Raw genomic sequence first — 18,511 nt, 5'->3', positions numbered from 1 at the left:
TCAAGTGTGCTGAGCAGGAAACGTTTTATATTTTACAAATCTTCCTGCTCAGTACTCCAGTTCTCAATGTCTACAAATAAAGGCATTCTGGAAAGTGAGTGGTGTTGGTGCAGAAGTTGTGCTATGCACGCAGAGTGGTTTGAAGGGCACTGCGTTCCGCCTCGCCAGCGCACGCCCACCTCTTAGAGGAGCTGGTTTGTGGGGCTGGATTGGGATGGAAACATCAGTGAATCTGTTCTCACAGACGGAAAACCCTAACGGCACGTACTTACGTTTGTGAATGTTGAGGAAACAACATGAAAGCTGGAAGTTTATTTCACTATTATACATAAATTCACAACAACGAGCAGACAGGAAAAGCGGTATATACAGAACTGCATATACATACTAGTACTTACAGCACATGACGCTAGGCCACAGGGGGCTCCACACACCACTCGGCACGGGTTACACTTTCCAGGAAGGCTGACTACTCAGCCAAATCGAACTCCTGTAAGTCCAACAGATCCACTCCCGTCACGCTGAGGGGCTTTCCCTGCTGCTGTCAGTACTTGAGAAACATTTCTCCTAATTACATGAATCACAGCCACTTCTAACTGGATGTCTGTCATATTCCTATAAGCTTAGTATTACTACATCTGAGATTTTTGTGGTTTTAAACTGCAATTAATTGTGTATTTTTTTTTTATAAAAAGAAAGCTAGTTAAACGTAATGGTGTTTACTTTGACCTAAGATGAATTTTTATAACGAAGGTGAAATGGAGAAGAGCCTGTTGTTTCTGTTTTTTTCTTTGCAAAGGAAGGCGGCGTTTAGAAGCCTGATGTTTGTTCCGCTTTCTCTACATTTATCCCGGCTCTTGGGAGTCTACATCTGAACACGCCTGTGATGTAGATGCTGTGATCACGTGAATGCTTGTTCTTTCGGCATCACAGCGGGACTGAACACGGGCCACCACGCCTGTTCAATGCCGTGGGGGCGGGGGGAGCGTGTATCTGGAAAACTGCTGGTTATTGGCTTCCATCAGTAACTGCGATAAGTGCAATAAGCCCTTTGTTTCAGAACCAGCCACTCGGTGTCAAACCTCACTCCTTGACTGTGGCGCTTCCTGTTGCAGACCGTGCAGGCAGACCTCGGCGACCTGGGTCAGTCCAGGCCACTGCCGATAAGCAGTTCGTGACCGATCTGCTGATGGTCTTGCCATCGGTCTGTACACACCCAGTGTCTGTGAAGTGCAGGAGACAGGCCTGCCTGCACAGAGCTCTGTCTTCCTTCTATCAGGTTTATTTTAAAAGCCCTTGATGAAATAGTAACCTGTGTAACTGTTTCTTAACCATACAACTCAGCACTCAACGTTAAAATTCTGGGTGCAAATCTTAGGTTACACATCTAACTAGAGACTCGATTTGTTATGGTTCTACGTGATTGTGTGTCCTTCCAGAATAAGCTTAAGCGGCTTTATTAGCTTAAATGCTGATTAGGTTCGTCTTCCCCCCCAAAGTGATATGTAATCTTTAAAAATGCCTATAATTCCAAGACGTTTAACCAGCTTCCAAAATGTATCACTACTTTCAGAATATGTAGAAAGATCACAGGAAGAACCAGTCTTAGACTAATCGTAACAAGTGACTGACGCTGCCTACGCTCACCAGAAACCATCTGAGTGCGTCTGGATGGGGCAGCGGAGACCCAAGCAAAGGCTGGACTAGCTTCAGGGGCCGCCCTGCACCGGCGCCTCCTCAGGCCCAACAGCCTGCACAGCTCTTTTCCAAGGTTTTCAATGGAGCGGGAGTTGCTAAGTTTTAGACAGGGGCGTTCCTATTTGGATGTGATCTGTAGTTCAAGAGCATTTACACTGGGATGCCCTCACCTCAGGCGGTTTCTTTATGCCCCTGAAGCACATACTCCTCAGCCCTGTGCAGTTGCTCGAGTGGCTTCTTACAGGGAAGAGAAGCACTGACCTCTATCATCTATCACAATGAGCTACCACGAATAACAATGACAGGTACCACTGACTGCACGGTATGGCTACTTTCCAGACACACCAGTGTAAATGCTTGGTGTCTGTAGGGCTCAAAGCACTTTTTAGAGTTTGGGTTAATTGGGTTTTACTCAAATTACTCAGCACTTGGACTGCTCGAGGCACTGTAGGGTACAAGATTAGTTGTATTTTATCCTCTCAACCAGCTCTGAGGTAGGTTTGCTAAAGCTGTAATGTCACGAAGCATTTTCTCACTGTTCCCCAGAACAGAGAACATTACCGCAGCAGACATTTCTAAACATTTGTAAGAAAAATAAAGTTAGACTTAAATTTTTAGCATCTTTGCCCCTTTTTTTAAACATAAGTTTTACAAGATAATACATTTTTACAATGACCTGATGTGGATACGCTTTTGAATCTTGGCAAAAGGCAAGCCTTACCTTGTGTTATCATTAATTTTGGTGTGTGGCTCACAGCTCAGATTCTCAGTTTTGGCAAGTACAGGCAGGTCCTTTGGTACCAGAACAGGGGTTCTAGCTAATGTCCCTTCTGATGGATACGATGACCTTGACCGTGTTACTCCTTTGCAAGGTCGCTGTCCTCTGGGAAAGGAACCTGTCAGCTTCCAGGACTCCGGGTGTCAGTCCCGTGAGAGATTAAGCGCGTAACAAAAGCATCTTCCTAATAGTTGTGAAAGGAGAGTGAGTGGGACCGTTTCTCTAATTTTACTGATGGGACTGTATTTACATGACCATTGGAATTTACTTAGAACAATAACATTTGCATATGAAATATAGAATCCTATAATAAGAACATAATCTGTAAACTATAACCGATTTTAAATAGCAAAATTTAACAATAAAGCTACTTAAGTGCTTGAATTAGATATAAACAGGAAAACATCTGTATGAGTAGTTAATAGTATCACTGATATTTGTTCATATTTTGCCATAATTGATACTTGTTTATATTTTACCTTCGGTATTAACCAAAGGAGTGGAACTGAGCTAGGACTGTACTTTTTAAAAGTAATATACATATTTTTAAATTCATTTTACAAAAGGAAAAAAAAAAAGACAGACTCCCTCCATCAAATCCCAGCTCTGACTATATAAAATAACCATGCACTGCTTCACGTGCTAGTCACACACGTGGACGGGTCATAGAGAAGGAATGGCTATGGCTTCCACAGCTTCGATGAGGTGTAAGGCTAGATTGTACTGCCCGTGGTTCTCTGGTAAAAGCTCAATTACTTTATTCACTAGTTTAGCTGTCGTTGCAATTGGCACTTCTGTGTTTTGAAGATCCTGGGGATCCTACAAATAGGAAACAAAAATAATCTTATCAGTTACACACACCTGAATAAAAATGCTTTTCTTCACTGCTTCACGTGCTAGTCACACACGTGGACGGGTCATAGAGAAGGAATGGCTATGGCTTCCACAGCTTCGATGAGGTGTAAGGCTAGATTGTACTGCCCGTGGTTCTCTGGTAAAAGCTCAATGACTTTATTCACTAGTTTAGCAGTCGTTGCAATTGGCACTTCCGTGTTTTGAAGATCCTGGGGGTCCTACAAATAGGACACAAAAATAATCTATCAGTTATACACACCTGAATAAAAATGCTTTTCTTTGGAGCGAAGTAAACTAATAATGAAGATTTTCTCCTGAACTGGTATGTAAGGAGGCAGGCGGTGACCTTCCGGTGGTCTCCTTCCGAGTGTACTCACCATCGCTTTCAGCCAGGTGCAGAGAGTGGGTGACAGTCGGGCCAGCAGCTCCCTGCCTTCCCTCGCCTGGGTGTGGAGGAGCGCGTGCGCCAGCCTCTGCCCCGTCAGCACCAGCAGCTGAGAGGCAAGGACCTCTTTGTCTTGAACCTGCAGGATGGCCTGCGGAGGGGAACACAGACAACCAGGGTGAGAGCTGGTTCTGAGCTGTGGCCGTGTGTACAGCTGACCCTTGAACAACATGGGAAATAACATCCTCTCCTCTGGCTACTGTATGGAAGAGCTTAATTTGTAAGACACACAACACACAGGATGAGTTCATCAGTTGTTCGTTGTTGGGAAGGCTCCCAGTCAACACTAGGCTATTGGCAGCTAAGTTTTGGGGAGTCAGAAGTTAGACACAGATTTTCAACCGTGTGGGGCCAGCTCCTCAACCCCCACGTTGTTCAAGCAACATATCATCCAAATCAAACTTGGCATTTACAACCCAAATTTCTGTTTTCCAATTTGGTACGACTGCGACTTGTGAGTCATTTTCAAGCTTCTGCCTGTTTTCCTGACGGCTAGGCCTGTGCAGAGAGCAGGCCTGCACACTGGACTTTACTCAGCATTAAGCAGGAATTTTAATATTTTTTTAAAATATATTTTATTGTTTTTTTACAGAGAGGAAGGGAGAGGGATAGAGAGTTAGAAACATCAATGAGAGAGAAACATCGATCAGCTGCCTCCTGCACACCTCCTACTGGGGATGTGCCCGCAACCAAGGCACATGCCCTTGACCGGAATCGAACCTGGGACCTTTCGGTTCGCAGGCCGACGCTCTATCCACTGAGCCAAACCGGTTAGGGCAATATTTTCATATTCTGTTCTGTTTTTGTGCCTAGAAGCTCTAACAGAAGGATAAACAAAAAGCTTTATGGAGTCTTGACTGGTTCTTGACTCCAACCATCCCCTTTCTCACTTGAGCCCAGTGAGCACCCCGAGGGGCTTACCTCTTCCCCGAGGTGGTCCACTCCGTAGTTGTAGAGCTCCCCCACGTAATGCCTCCTCACCACGTCTTCATTAACTTGAAGGTGATGGGCCAAGTCCACGGCCAGCACTGGCCACACCAGGTCTTGCCCAGGAGGAGCAGCTGGGGCTGGGTCTGAGCCCTCCTTCTCCCTGGTGCCCGCGTGCTGAGCCTGGACAGCGGCACTGACAACCTTCAGCAAGAACTTGAAGGGAGACAGACACAGTGGCCTCCGTTAGTATGTTTCCGTAAAACATACCCGTGAGAGTGGCTTTTCCATGAAAGTTGTGTACTTGTCAAGAAGCGACACAACGTAAAGGTGAACGAGTTCTCCACAAGGCTGCGGAGGTGGTCAGCCTTTACAGGCCAGCTGGGTTTTTGTTTTACTACCTTTTCCCCAAGAAACAAAAACAAAGCCCAGTAACTAATTTACCTGTTGTCGTATAGAAATGAAATTTGGATCCATTTCTCCACTGGGTAGTAACTGAATTGAAGTTAGGTCTTTGAAAAATGCATTTTTCCCCTAAAGAGAAAGAAGAGACCAAGAAAACATGAGTATGGATTAAAAAGCATTTAAGACTACCTTGTGGTTGATGTTTTTCCTCCTCCAACAAGAACACTTATCTGGTAGGCGGTGCCCAGGGACCCCTCCTCCTGGCAGTCACTCGTGGCTGGTGACTCGCTGCTAGCAAGCAACTGGGCAGCCATGACAGCGGGTCACTTTCCAAGTTAGGTTACAAAAGGGCTGTGGCCTCGGCCTGGGTGCTCCTGTCCCCGCCTGCTCTGAGGCAAGCGAGCTGCCTGTGGGAGAGGAACTGAATCCTGCCTACATGTGAGCTTGGATCCCTACCACAGCCCCGGCCGCCTGCCTACTGCAGACTCAGAGACTCTGAGCCAGAAACACGCCCAGAAAGGAGAACCCAGATTCTCGGCTCACAAAAATGGTAATCAGCTCTGGTCTCCAGCCACTCGGTTCTGGGATACTCTGTCATGCAATAATAGATAACTAATACTCAGTATGTACTCTGAATCCTTTTAAAAACACCTTGCTCGAGAGCAGATGTGTGTCTGAAGAGCCAAAGCAGAATCCAGGGTTCATGTTCCTCGGAAGGAAATGTAACAGAGCAGAGTGGCCGCTGAACCGGAAGCCACGGGCTCTCGTCCCAGGCCCACCCCTTCTGCCCCGGGAGTGTGATGGGAGGAGAGGACCCACCGTGATGGTCCCGCCCACACCTGCTACCCCAGCTCCCAGGCGGCTCTGGTCCTGAGGTACTTGCCTTACTGTCGAAAAGCGACAGTGGCTTCACGGCCCTCAGAGAGAACCGCATGACCGCGTACAGGATGGAGCACAGGACGGAGTGGTGCTCCACCAGCGGGTAGTGGATGGGCTTCTGCTCCAGGGCCAGTTCCACGATGGAGATGGGCCCTTCGACCGCGAGCCACGCATCCTCCGTCTCCAGGTCAGGCGCCTGCATCTCATCCCTGCCAACATCCGCCTGCGTGTTTGAGAATGGAGAACCCTATTCAGAACTGGTGAGGGCAGAGCTGGCACATATCTCATTTAAAGAGCCCACCAGAGCAAAGTGCAAACCTCCAGTTCTCCCCACCCCCAAATTCTAATTTTAAACCCCCCCAAATCCAATTCTAATAAGAAATATCACTATTTTTAGGCTTAAGTCAAAACCTTGAAATGAATAAATGAAAGTATTTCTGTAGTGCTTTCGTAGGTCCAGTGAGTTTCAAACTAATTAACAGCTCAGACAGTTTAAAGCGAAAATACACCTTTTACCTCCAATAAAGTCTGCAGGAGATCCAAGCAGGAGCCCAGGAAAGAGGTCATCGCCGTGTCGCTCATCCCCACGTCCTGGTTTCAACAAGGAACAGACTTAGTTCCTGCAGCAAAACTCCAGTTGCTCTCAGAGAAATAACACGACTTCCCACCCTGAACGGACGGCACCAGCACATTTCAGTCGCTTTAAGAAAGTGGCACCACGGTTCCTTTTTAGCAGCTGGTGTCCCGGGTGCACGGTTCAGACACCGTGTCATCCGCCACCCGGACGGGGCACTGGTGCTCACTGTCCCAGAGTCACGGGGACAGCCATTCGACAGCCACTTCGTTATGGTCCCACCTGATGGTTCCGAGGAAACAGCCTGGCCTCGCTCAGAGCGCCTTTTAGGGACTGAACGGAACCCTCTGAACAAAACTCAAACCCTCAAGCCTGTGAACTAAACACCCCACGATGCTGTGCGCAACCATCGTTCCTGCTGACGCCCTTAAAGGGCCTGGCCAAGAGGCCCCTGCAGTCACACGCTGCTTATTAAACCAGCAACCAGCACATCCCTAAGATGTTCAGAGAGAGAGAATGTGTGTGTGACGAACTACAGTCACAGGGACGTTCGAGTGCGTACCAGAATCTTCAGCCATGGCGATTTTGGGGGACCAAGGGTCTGTAATAGCTGAGTTTGTCCCGATATTTCTCATATGTGCAATAATGTTCCAAAGTTTGAGTAAAAGCCAGTGCCCGCGGGCAGGAGTGTTGATCTAACTCTCCCTGTACAAGTTCTTATTACATAAAGGTAGATCAAACCGCTACTCGGGTCTACTTCAATTTGAAGTTCGATGTTCTGTGATCAAGTTCCCACTTGAACGACAGCAAAAACACGCAGCAGCAGCAACTTGTCACCCTCCTGTCCACAGGGCAAAGTTGCAGGCGTCTCGTGAGAGCCTGGCTGGCCCAGCTCTCCGAGAATCCGCACAGGCAAATCAGGACCCGCCAGAGCTCGAGAGCAGTTCCCCTCACAGTCCCACCTTCCAATTTCCTTTTCTCCCGACATGCCACCAGCTGGTGAAAGGCGGAGCTCGCCCCTGCGTTAGGGGGCTCTAGTTCAAGTGTGGGGTTAGCAACTACACATCCAGCTCAGGGCGATTCACTTACCCTCCGGCATAGCCTCTCCTTGGGTGACTTTCCAACCTAAGACAAGGACAGGAATGCTGTATTTATTTAGTAACTTAAACAAAAAGGCTTCACACACACACACATAAGGCATCACTCTGGTATGGGAAATAAAAAGTAACCACATTCTAAAAATACAGATACACCTATAAATAAGTGTGGCCACCATAACACAATGCAATTAATTGTGTGGTGGAATTTTGTAAAAGTACATTATGAAAAAAATACCACTCTGGGCTCACAAATAATCCTTTTCAAAAATATAGATTTTTGAACTGCTAAATAAGGAAGACTCTAAAAAATCTGGTTCGTTCTTTGCATAATTAAATAACTAGGTTTCCTTGAAACTCAGAACCAAACTCCATGCTACAAACAAGGAGCAGCTAAGAATTCTGCTGGCTGATGAAGGCACCATGACTTTCACTGGTTGGAAAGGAGGGACGATCTAAAGCAGACAGAAGGCCACTTCTAGCTCGGAAAGCCAGCTGACTTCCGGGACACAGTGGATAATTAGCCTGCTGTTCACTGCATTGCACAGGGTGGTGAGTGGCAGGTAACGTTACGTGACAGCACAACTCACAGGAGGGAGTGATGGTGGAAGACGGGACTCCAGTACAAAGGACTCCGCCTCATTAGCTCCTGCTGAGATGACAGCAATGGCCTTCCAACAAGCAGGCTCAGCCCACCCAACTCCACTGTGTCTCACCCTGTCGCCAGAATCATTTCCCAAAACGCAAATCCGAACACATCATTCCTCTGCTTCAAGTTGCCCCAGTGTCTTTGAGAAAAATGAAAAGCTGCCCCTCACTGAGCCCTCACCCCACAGCCAGGCCGGAGGGTAAGCGGCTGACACATTTCACTAGAAAATCCCAAACCCACACCAGCCTGCAGCTCGGCCTCCAGCAGCTGCAGATCAAGCTCCAGTCCTAACCACCAGTCTTCCTGAAGCTCACAGACCGGCCCCCTCTGCTAGTGCTGACAGCTTCCCTCCCCCAGCCCAGGGACATGCTTGCACGTTAAGTTCATCCCCAAATCCAATGCTGGCTGCACATACTGCAGTTACGTAACTGAATTCAACCGATGAAAGGTGAATGACGAAAACAAGGCAGCTGTGCCTCTGACTATTATGTTGACTGCTTTAAAAAGATGTGTGGAGAGGAGCTGGCGCCTAGGTCTACGGGAATAGACACAGGAAGCAGCTACAAAGATTGGGGCCCAATTGTAAAATTCTAAAGACTGCACTCAGACTGCACCACACCTTTGAGAACAGGTCCTAGAACTCACGGGCAATGCATTATGGGTGAGGTTTATGCAGGAAAACCGAAGAACTACAATCGATCCCATTCTAAGAAGATATCTGGGCTCCGCACCCAAAGCTGAAGGAGTGAGAGCACCTGCAGGCTTTAACCTAAAACAGAGCACCAATCCCTGCCTGCCCCGACCGCCAGTCCTGGCCTACGGGGTCCAGAGCCTTCACCGTGGAGGACTTTCCAGGACATGGGCTCCTGCTCGAGTCATGGGATGCCAGCAATGGGACCACGTCTCACCGAGCAGGAGTGAAATGTGGTGTCAAATAAAACACAGTCTAGCGAGGCCAATGGAATCATCTTTCTAATATCCACTCACTCGGGACAAATAAACAAGCAGCCAGGACGTGAAATTTAGGGTTACCTTATCCAGCAAGTAGGTGGCAGCAGAAAACCTTTTCACCAAGAACGTGTTCCACATCATCAGGGCGATGCCTGCAGCAAGCGGAGAAATGCAGTGAGTGGAGGCTCGGGTTTCCTCTCCATCACACGGGACGAACTCGGCTTCCTGAACCTTATACAACTACACGGGCTGTTTACTGAGATTTCAGCTCTTATGCCTCAGGCAATACGTATAAAGTTAATCAAAACCAGAACGGGCTGCCAAAGAGGAAATCCAATGGCCAGTAACCGTAAGAAAAGACTCACATCTTTAGTTGTAAGAGAAAGATGAACTAAAAGGACAGCGATATCACATAACCAACAGAAAGGCTAACTTAAAAATGATCATACCAAGTATTGGCAAGGGTGTGGAGACAACTGGAATGAGTGCTCGTATGCGGGTGGGATATTAAATTGGTAAAAGCACTTGGACAACGGGCAGTTATGAACTAAAGCTAAGTAACAGCGTGTCTACCATATGACCCAGCGATTCCACTGCAGGAATGAATACAGCTTCATTCATACAGCCAAACACTGGAAACAAACCAAATGTCCATGAGCTGATTGTTCTCATATATAATCATCAAATAAAGTGATAGGTAAAAAATATTAAGAACCACAATACAGAAAATATAATTAAAAAGCACACCCAGGCTTTATGCTTGCATATGTACTAAACTATGGCGTTTAAATTAAAATTTCTGAAACAGTTGTCAGAAACTGTCAGCGTAGCATGACATCACGTGCAGTTATACCCACACAGCCGCTCCTGCGTGGAGCAGCGAGGCCCTGCCCAGGCTGTGAGGAAACCTGGAGCCTCGGTGCACACGGGGTGCTGAGCCCTAACCTGAAGAAACACTGCCTGACGTCAGCAGTAACAGTTTTATCAGGGAGGACACACGACTCTGGGGACCATGTTCCCTGATGAGTCGCTTTAAATCTTATTTTCTTTTCCTGGAAGAAGATATGATCTCAAATGGCAAATAATGAGCTAATTTTCAAGCTCTCCTCATGTCACATGAGGCCTTGTGGAATTTCTGCTGTTTGACTTCATGCCTCCGACAGGGAGGTGGTCGCGGAGGAGAAAGCAGCAGCTTCTCTAGAACTGACCACATGGACCGACAGTGACACTTCCTCCTACCACCCCAACCTCGTCTCGAAACCTAGGTGACCCACTAGCCCAAGGCTCAGCTCCTCAGCTCTTCTGGGAACTCACCTAAGTGGAACCAGCAGCCTGTTACAATTTCTCTACAACTGCTAGCCTCTCCCTTTTCTGGACAGTATTTCTCTAAGCAGTTAAGAAAGCCAGTACTTTGTATAAAACAATACATACTAATGTTTAGGTCAGTGGTTGGCAAACTCATTAGTCAACAGAGCCAAATATCAACAGTACAACGATTGAAATTTCTTTTGAGAGCCAAATTTTTTAAACTTAAACTATATAGGTAGGTACATTGTTATTAACTTAATTAGGGTACTCCTAAGGCTTAGGAAGAGCCACACTCAAGGAGCCAAAGAGCCGCATGTGGCTCGAGAGCCGCAGTTTGCCGACCACGGGTTTAGGTGGTAAGACCACCAAATAGAAACATAATAGGATGTGAGTGTAAAGATTCTTGTCCTTGAATCAGTGACGTTTTTACGCCTGTTTACTCACCGTTCTGAACATGTGCGTTAAGGATGTGCTTCAAGTGTTCTATTGACCTCACAAAAAAACGTGCTTCCTTACATGAAGGGAGAAAAAAAGAGCAAAAACAATATCATTTAATAAGTGTTTCAAATACAAATGGAGACTTCTCACATAAGCTTCTCCATAAAGCTACATAAGAATGCTGCAGTAAGAACATGGAAGTATTAGGTAAGATGTAATTTTCCCTGAGATAATGTCATGCTCTCTTAAGTCCACATCACCTATATAATGATTGATTCCTAGACACTCCCAGGTCATAGATGCTGACATCTGGGTTTAAGATTTACTGTGATCTGTACATCATAGCATTCTCCAAGAAATACTTGCATTCCACACAGATATGAAAAGAGTGGATTTCCTGCTTTACAATATCATTCATTCATTATTCAACAAATATTTGTTGAGGAACTACTATGCACCAGGTTGTATGAGGCACCAGGACCACGGTAGTGAACAAAACAGACCCCAATCCTTGACCTTGCTGGGGTCACACTCTAGTGCAGGGGTCCTCAAACTTTTTAAACAGGGGGCCAGTTCACTGTCCCTCAGACCGTTGGAGGGCCAGACTATAGTTTTAAAAAAAACTATGAACAAATTCCTATGCACACTGCACATATCTTATTTTGAAGTAAAAAAACAAAACGGGAACAAATACAATATTTGTATTTGCATGTGGCCCGCGGGCCGTAGTTTGAGGACCCCTGCTCTAGTGAAGGGCCAGATAAAATATGCAAATAAATTACACAGGATGTGAGTGATCAATGCCAAGGAGAAAACAGAACGCAGCGAAGGGAAACAGGAAACACTAGAGGGGATGCTTGAAAGTCCACTCTTTCTAATCAAGGTAGTTTAAAACTCAAATACAGTTTGTGAAATGTTGCCCAGAAATTTCCAGATGTTTGCTGAATAAGTTTGTGGCCTGTACAAAGATTAAACAAACACATCACCTTGGTAATTTCAAGTGTTCCGAGCCTAACAAAGCTGTGTGTGCGAAATGGACCTGGGATGGGGTTGCATGGGGCAGGGAGATAAATCTTGAACAGGAAAAAACCCACGCAAATCAGGAAAGCGGCCACTTATTTCAGATGTAGCAGCTCTAATGGACCAGGATAACACTAGTCAAAATGTCAGGCACCGTGCGAGCATCTTCTCTATAAACCGCTACGACCCTGAGGCAGCTGCTGCCAGGGGTGGGCAAACTTTTTGACTCGAGGGCCACAATGGGTTCTTAAACTGGACCGGAGGGCCGGAACAAAAGCATGTATGGAGTGTTTGTGTGAACTAATATAAATTCAAAGTAAACATCATTACATAAAAGGGTACGGTCTTTTTTTTTTAGTTTTATTCATTTCAAACGGGCCGGATCCGGCCCGTGGGCCGTAGTTTGCCCACGGCTGTAGACCCTCATTTGCTTTACGGAGAAAATAGGACAAAGGCTTCAGAAACATCCCCAAAGCTGTTAACTAGTGGTGGTGGTGGGGGGTGAGGGGGAGGGGTGGATGGGAGGGCCTTGAACTCAGCTCTGCCTGCCTGTGGTTTATAAGTGAATGCTTAAAACAGCGAGTCTCTGAAACATCACTTTCTTAGCCGGGCACCTGGAACTGATTCAGATTTTGGCAATTACGATGCCCCTGCTTTAGCCCTAGCATTCTTTTTCCACGTGGGAAAAGGACCCCACTTTAGTAGCGAGCTGACATGTGATTACCATTCAGACTGAGAGGGTGATTGGAAGGCACGGGAAGGTCCCCTGTCCTGATCTCTTCCTGGTCAAAGTGTAACAGATCAGACCACGCCTTTGTGGAAAGCACTTACATTTTAAAGGTCTTCCTTGAATATGTGAGTGATTACATATTGGAGACTCTTTTTGAGAAAGGAAGAATATCATCATTACTATATTAGCGTGATTTCATTCATCAGGGAGATTTTCACTCAGAAGTGCAACCCGACATGAGGACAGTAAAGGAAAGAGTTCTGCGGGGAGAGGGAGAAGGCAGCAGGGCACTGACAAGGGAGGCCTGGTGAGCGACTGTGCCTGAAAGGGGGCCGAACACCACGTCTTTACATCTTATCTATCCCGGCATCAGTCCTGAAGGATTGGCACCGTCATTAAAAAAGGCGGAGCGAGGAGAAACGGGCTGAGAGAGGCAGTGCCTCCAGGCGTGGGCCCTTCTCCCCACACTTCGGACATGAACGCCCCGGAGAGAGGTGGTCGCCGAGAGTGGCCGAATGATGCCCGCAGAGCTGGGGCCCTGAGGCCAGCCTGGCCTCGAGTCGCCCTGTGCACAATGAGGCCGTCCTGCCTCTCCTGCTGAGGCCGACGCAGACGGGATGAGGGGATGCAGACGCCTCTGCACAGTCGGCCCTGGGCGGGCCTCAGGCTCCTGACTCACTTTTATCACGCTGACCACAGTATGAAGAATTTTCAGTTAGGTAGGTGCTATCTCATGCAGGAATTCAAAAGGAAATAATAAATATACTTATTTCCCGGCTGGCGTGGCTCAGTGGTTGAGCCTGGACCCACGAACCAGGAGGTCAGTGGTTCGATTCCCAGTCCAGGCACATGCCCAGGTTGCGGGCTTGATCCTCAGTAAGGGGCGTGCGGGAGGCAGCTGATCAACAATCCTCTCTTATCATTGATGTTTCTCTCTCTTTCTCCCTCTCCCTTCCTCTCTGAAATCAATAAAAATATTAAAAAATACACACACACACACATATTTACTTTTCACATCTAACAGGGAATAGGCAAATCACACTGGCTTTAGATCAGAGGACCCGAGGCTAAATCCCGACTCAGCAGTGTGCGCTTAGCAAGGAACGCAGCTTCTCTGGACCAAGCTCTAGCGCGAGGATAACGGCAATGCCTGTACTCCACGGTTTCCTGTGAGCGTGAGGACAATGCCCAGCTCCCAGGACAGAGACATCCGAGGGGAAAATCCCGTGTCCCTGTAAGTTATGTAATTAAACAGCTGAGTGTGCACAGGGTGAGCGCAGGAAGACAACCCCGGAGAGGGGCGGCGTCTCACCTCCGGGTCCTTGTTCCACTGTACCACGTACTCCCAGCAGCAGTGTGCGTGCAGCACGTCCAGCTCCAGGCTGCACGGGAACTGCTCGCGGGCCGCACGCAGTAGGTCTGCAAGGCAGAGGCAGGGGCTGTGACTGCCGCCTCCACGGACACGGGCGGGCCTCTTCCAGGCGCCCATCTCCCCACATTGTGTGTTACCTGGTATGGCTCCCAAGTCCACGTCCACCTCTGACACCTCAGATAAACCTCGGCTGATACCTTCCTTGGGTTCGTCTGGGTTTTCTGCATCTCTTTCTTCGTTAGCCAGTTTTAATAGTTCGGGGCTCAAGTCCTGTTTAAATACCCACTTGGCCACACTGTCTGCGATGCCACCTGCCGTTTGGAGACAAGAAGATGGAAAGTTGCGGCATAGCGTCTGTGGAAGGGAGCCGTCGGCAGGGCCTGCATTTCCAACCACGAGTCTAAGTGCCAACGTTCAGTTTTCAGCCGGAAAGTGATGCAACCCCAAGGGAGTCACAGCAGTTCCTACCGACCACTCCACCTGTGAGGGTAGCGGGGCATTTGCTATCTAAGGGCACTTTTAGACTCACCTAAATATTAGACAAATATAAGTGCATATGCATACACGCCTGGATACTGCATTCCTTCTACATTCACAAATTCAAAATATACTTTACCAGACGGAGACGAAGGGATGAACACATGTTTGAAAAACACTTTCATTTAAATGTAAGTGAAAACACGGATTAGCACGATACTGGTCTAGGCTTCTTAGGGCAATATATTACTTTTAAGAGTCAACTAACTTGCCTATATGGAACATTTAGGGGCAAAATTAAGCTACAGTTAATCAACAACATGATGCTATATGCCATGTTGCAATCAATTTAGTCCAAAAACTTATAAACGCAAACTGAAAAACCTTCACTATGAAGAGTCCTGTTTATTACCCAAAACATATTACACATCTTCTGTAATTTACTGACATGTCTGCTCTGTCTTTCCTCCTATTTTGGTTCAAATGTACACCTTTCCACAAAAAAAAATGCTCACAGTAAAATCACAATTATCAGGGTAATGGGAGAGCAGTGTGCTGGGCGAGATGTAATTTCGTATGTTTGGCTTCCCAATCACTTGCAAATTTTCCTTCCGGAATCAAGGCCCTGGTGGTACTGCTTCGGTGAATATTAAAATGGTGTTCCCACACTTGCCCCGGGTGGCAGCGTGGGGTGCTGTGAATTTATAATTAAAAACTTCACAAGTCTTATAAGGAGTGAGAAAACGGGTTAACTAAATAAAAACCTATAAATACATGCATATTTATAAACCCAGAAATAGTCATCCCAGCATCACAAGCCTGACGGAGCTGCTGGGAAGAAAAGGGGACGATCAAGGTCATTCAAGATGTAAATGCTTATGGTCCTGAGATGGAAGCCCGGGACCGACTGACTCCAGGAGGCAGGAACCCATGTGACACACATGGTTCAGTGGAAATTAGCAAGAAGGGAAGACCTGCAGTTCTGGTCTCATGAGAGGCTTCTGGGAGGAGGTGGCACTTGAGCTAAGATGTAGCGAGAACTCAGGGTCCAGGAGAAGAAGAATGAGAAAGGGGGAGGCGGGGAGAGGGAAGAGCGCAGGCTCCGAGATGGGGACCCCCGGGCTTCACTGGCACTGAAACCTAGCGACCAGCAGGAAGTGGGAAGGGGCTGGATTCAGTCAGCTGTGCTGGAGAGCCAGCTGCCGAGTTCACTTTGTCTGGCAGCTTCTGAACTTCTTAGTCTCAGTCTTAGTCCCTAAACGCTTAACCATATGGGCAGCCCCAAAGACTTTAGCTTATGGCTTATATGCCTCAATAGTTATGGCATTAGAAATTAAAATGCAGAAATTATAAAAAAAAATGTTATAATTCATTTTAAAATGAAAAAATAAACCCACTGCAGCTAATATTTTATGAAAATAACTAATTTCCAAAGCCCAACAGGATGTCCAGGGAGGAGGGGCGCTACACTTTGCAAATCTCTCTCCCGTCTGGCTCGGTCTGGAGTCTCCGATGAGCTCTGCCTCCCGCCCTCTGGGCTCCGCTGTGCTGGGTGATCTGCTCGGGGAAGGGAGGGATGCACCAGGCACGGAGTTGGAAAAGGGGGACGCTGGAGGCCCCCAACCATTCGTTAAGAACGGCTGCTTATTTTGCAAGGCTGGGACTGGGGGTGGGGGTCCCTGAGCAGGGAATTGACAGGATCAGACTCTGAGAAGTGTGTGGTGGGCTATTTACCCATTTTAAAATCTGAGTGGATTGCTCTTTCCTTATTCTTTCAGTCATTTCCATAACAGACGCTCACACCACCACAACAGAGCTGCAGACACACATGCCCCCACAGACTCCGTTACCTCTCCCTCCTTCCAGGAGCTTCCTGACGGAGAGCCGGGGGAGCGGCTCGGCCGGCAGCGAGGGCGCCCTGGCGGGGCGCGTGTCCGCTCTGCTGTGCAGCAGGGTCTGCAGGATGAGGCAGTCCTGCAGCTGTTTCAGCAGCAGCTTCCAGTACTCGGTGTCCAGAGACAGGGCCTCCCAGGAGTCCGTGAGGGCCTCCGAGTCCGCACCCAAAACTGTTTGGGAAAACTGACAGACAATGCCCGGTGATGACCTGGCAGGGATTCCGCATCACCATGAACTTTTTTTTTAAAATACATTTTTATTGATTTCAGAGAGGAAGGAAGAGGAGATAGAAACGAAACGTCAATGATGAGAAAGTATCATTGATTGGCTGCCTCCTGCACGCCCCCTACTGGGGATCAAGCCTGCAATTCGAGCATGTGCCCTTCACCGGAATCGAACCTGGGACCTTCCAGTCCGCAGTCCAACCAGCTAGGGCACCACGAACTTGAATGAGCTCTGAACCTGCGGGCTGATGGACAGCCCAGGTACATCGCACAGATGTTATTACTCAGCTGGATGAAACGTGAGGGTCAGGAGTGGGCGGGAGACTCGGGGGCGAGGAGGATGGAGTGTGGACATTTACAGAGACCTGCCAGCGCCCCCTCCCTCGGGCTGTCAGGGCCGCGCTGGAGAAGGGCCCGGCTCTCCTATCAGTACCAGGACACTGACCTCTCTTCAGAATGCACTCACCAACACAGAAAACGTGTCTCCAACTTCTCCCTCATTATTGCAAACCTCTCAAGCTGCTGATATTAACTGACACTATGAACTGCTGAGACTGAGGATGTAAGTGACTCTCTGCAGACCTAGTTAAGGGTCTCATCCAGGTTAATGTAGCTTCCCGCCAGAAAACAATCTGAGCTACCACAAGCTATGGGATGTTAGCCCTCCCTCCCCACCTCCCCTACTCCCCCTGTTTTTTAAAAAATATATTTCTTTGTTGATTTCAGAGAGGAAGGGAGGAGAGAGAGATAGAAACATCAATGATGAGAGAGTATCATTGATTGGCTGCCTCCTGCACACCCCCTACTGGGGATCGAGCCCGCAACCCAGGCATGTGCCCTTGGCCGGAATCGAACCCGGTCCACAGGCTGGCGCTCTATCCACTGAGCCAAGCCGGCTAGGGCTCCCCGTTTTTTTAAAGCGTCTCCAAGAGGTGAGGAGAAACCACCCAGGAAAGGGTCAGCAGGGAACTTCTGAGTCGTCAGTGCTGCGTGCCCCACACACCCTGTGCTCACACAAGGGAGGTTGAACACAACCACTGCATTTCCAGGAGCTGGAACAAACTGGGGAAACATGTGGTCTAGCCCTGGCCTCTCTCACATGGGAAACTGAGGCCACAGAACTCATCTTTAAGGGACTTGCCACCGATCACCAGCCACTGGCAGAGCCAGAGCAAGTTCAGCACTTGCCCCCTTGGGCCACACGTGCTATGTTCACATGTGGGTGTCGTCTGAATAAACAGACTAGGGGAGCACCCCTCACCCCCTCCTGACCCTAAGAAAGACAAGTAAGAATGGGACACACAGCTCAGACACCCGATGCTGCACAACACGAGGACGTGCGGTGCCTCCGCAGGCGGGACCGGCACGGACAGACGCTGCGCTGTCACTTACCTTCTTCTCGGTCGCGCTGTCCGAAATCTGCGCAGCGACCGAGTGCCCCACGTGCGCGGATAGCAGGGCAGCCCCGTTGTTCTCAGACTGAATGCAGGCCGTGCGCATCTGCTGCCACCAGGGGGACACCGACTGGGAGTCCCACGTGTCGTCGAGGGCCACTGCAGCCAACGTCAGAAAGGAAGCTTAGTTCCCCAGTTCTGGGCCGTCTTCCAGATTAAACACGGTTAGAACTAAACTCCCAGGGACGAACCTGCCTATTTCTGAATGAACTGGAAAACTGGTCTAAGTCTAGTTGAGTCAGAACACGTCTATTCCAGTTACTCTTGCTGTGTTGGTCACCTTGCTTCTGGACCAACTTTAAATCCCTGCTTGGAATAGTTCATCATTGCTGAA

At 48.2% G+C, this 18,511-nt stretch overlaps 1 protein-coding gene across 2 annotated transcripts in view; it reads right to left on the bottom strand.

Moving 5' to 3' along the window:
• Positions 1 to 293: 293 nt before the first annotated feature.
• The window catches only part of RAB3GAP2 (RAB3 GTPase activating protein subunit 2 (non-catalytic)), a 48,564-nt gene continuing 30,346 nt past the window's right edge, over positions 294 to 18,511 (bottom strand). The window contains exons 23-35 of one of the 2 annotated variants that reach the window (XM_014528047.1): positions 18,116 to 18,276; positions 16,454 to 16,682; positions 14,264 to 14,437; positions 14,067 to 14,173; positions 11,011 to 11,077; positions 9,340 to 9,410; positions 7,651 to 7,686; positions 6,504 to 6,578; positions 5,992 to 6,210; positions 5,148 to 5,237; positions 4,698 to 4,919; positions 3,709 to 3,867; positions 294 to 3,295 (exon numbers count right to left, since the gene is read on the bottom strand). In XM_014528047.1, the coding sequence (XP_014383533.1) occupies positions 3,140 to 3,295; positions 3,709 to 3,867; positions 4,698 to 4,919; positions 5,148 to 5,237; positions 5,992 to 6,210; positions 6,504 to 6,578; positions 7,651 to 7,686; positions 9,340 to 9,410; positions 11,011 to 11,077; positions 14,067 to 14,173; positions 14,264 to 14,437; positions 16,454 to 16,682; positions 18,116 to 18,276 (1,766 nt within the window). In that variant the 3' untranslated portion in view covers positions 294 to 3,139. Of the gene's footprint in view, positions 3,296 to 3,364; positions 3,550 to 3,708; positions 3,868 to 4,697; positions 4,920 to 5,147; positions 5,238 to 5,991; positions 6,211 to 6,503; positions 6,579 to 7,650; positions 7,687 to 9,339; positions 9,411 to 11,010; positions 11,078 to 14,066; positions 14,174 to 14,263; positions 14,438 to 16,453; positions 16,683 to 18,115; positions 18,277 to 18,511 lie in introns of those variants that run through there. The other variant, XM_014528048.1, reaches the window with a different exon arrangement.

Source organism: Myotis brandtii, unplaced genomic scaffold (genome assembly GCF_000412655.1).
Source record: "Myotis brandtii unplaced genomic scaffold, ASM41265v1 scaffold612, whole genome shotgun sequence".
NCBI classification, from domain to species: domain Eukaryota; kingdom Metazoa; phylum Chordata; class Mammalia; order Chiroptera; family Vespertilionidae; genus Myotis; species Myotis brandtii.
Note: the sequence above shows the minus strand (reverse complement) of the source record. Positions and strands in the feature narration are given on the sequence as shown.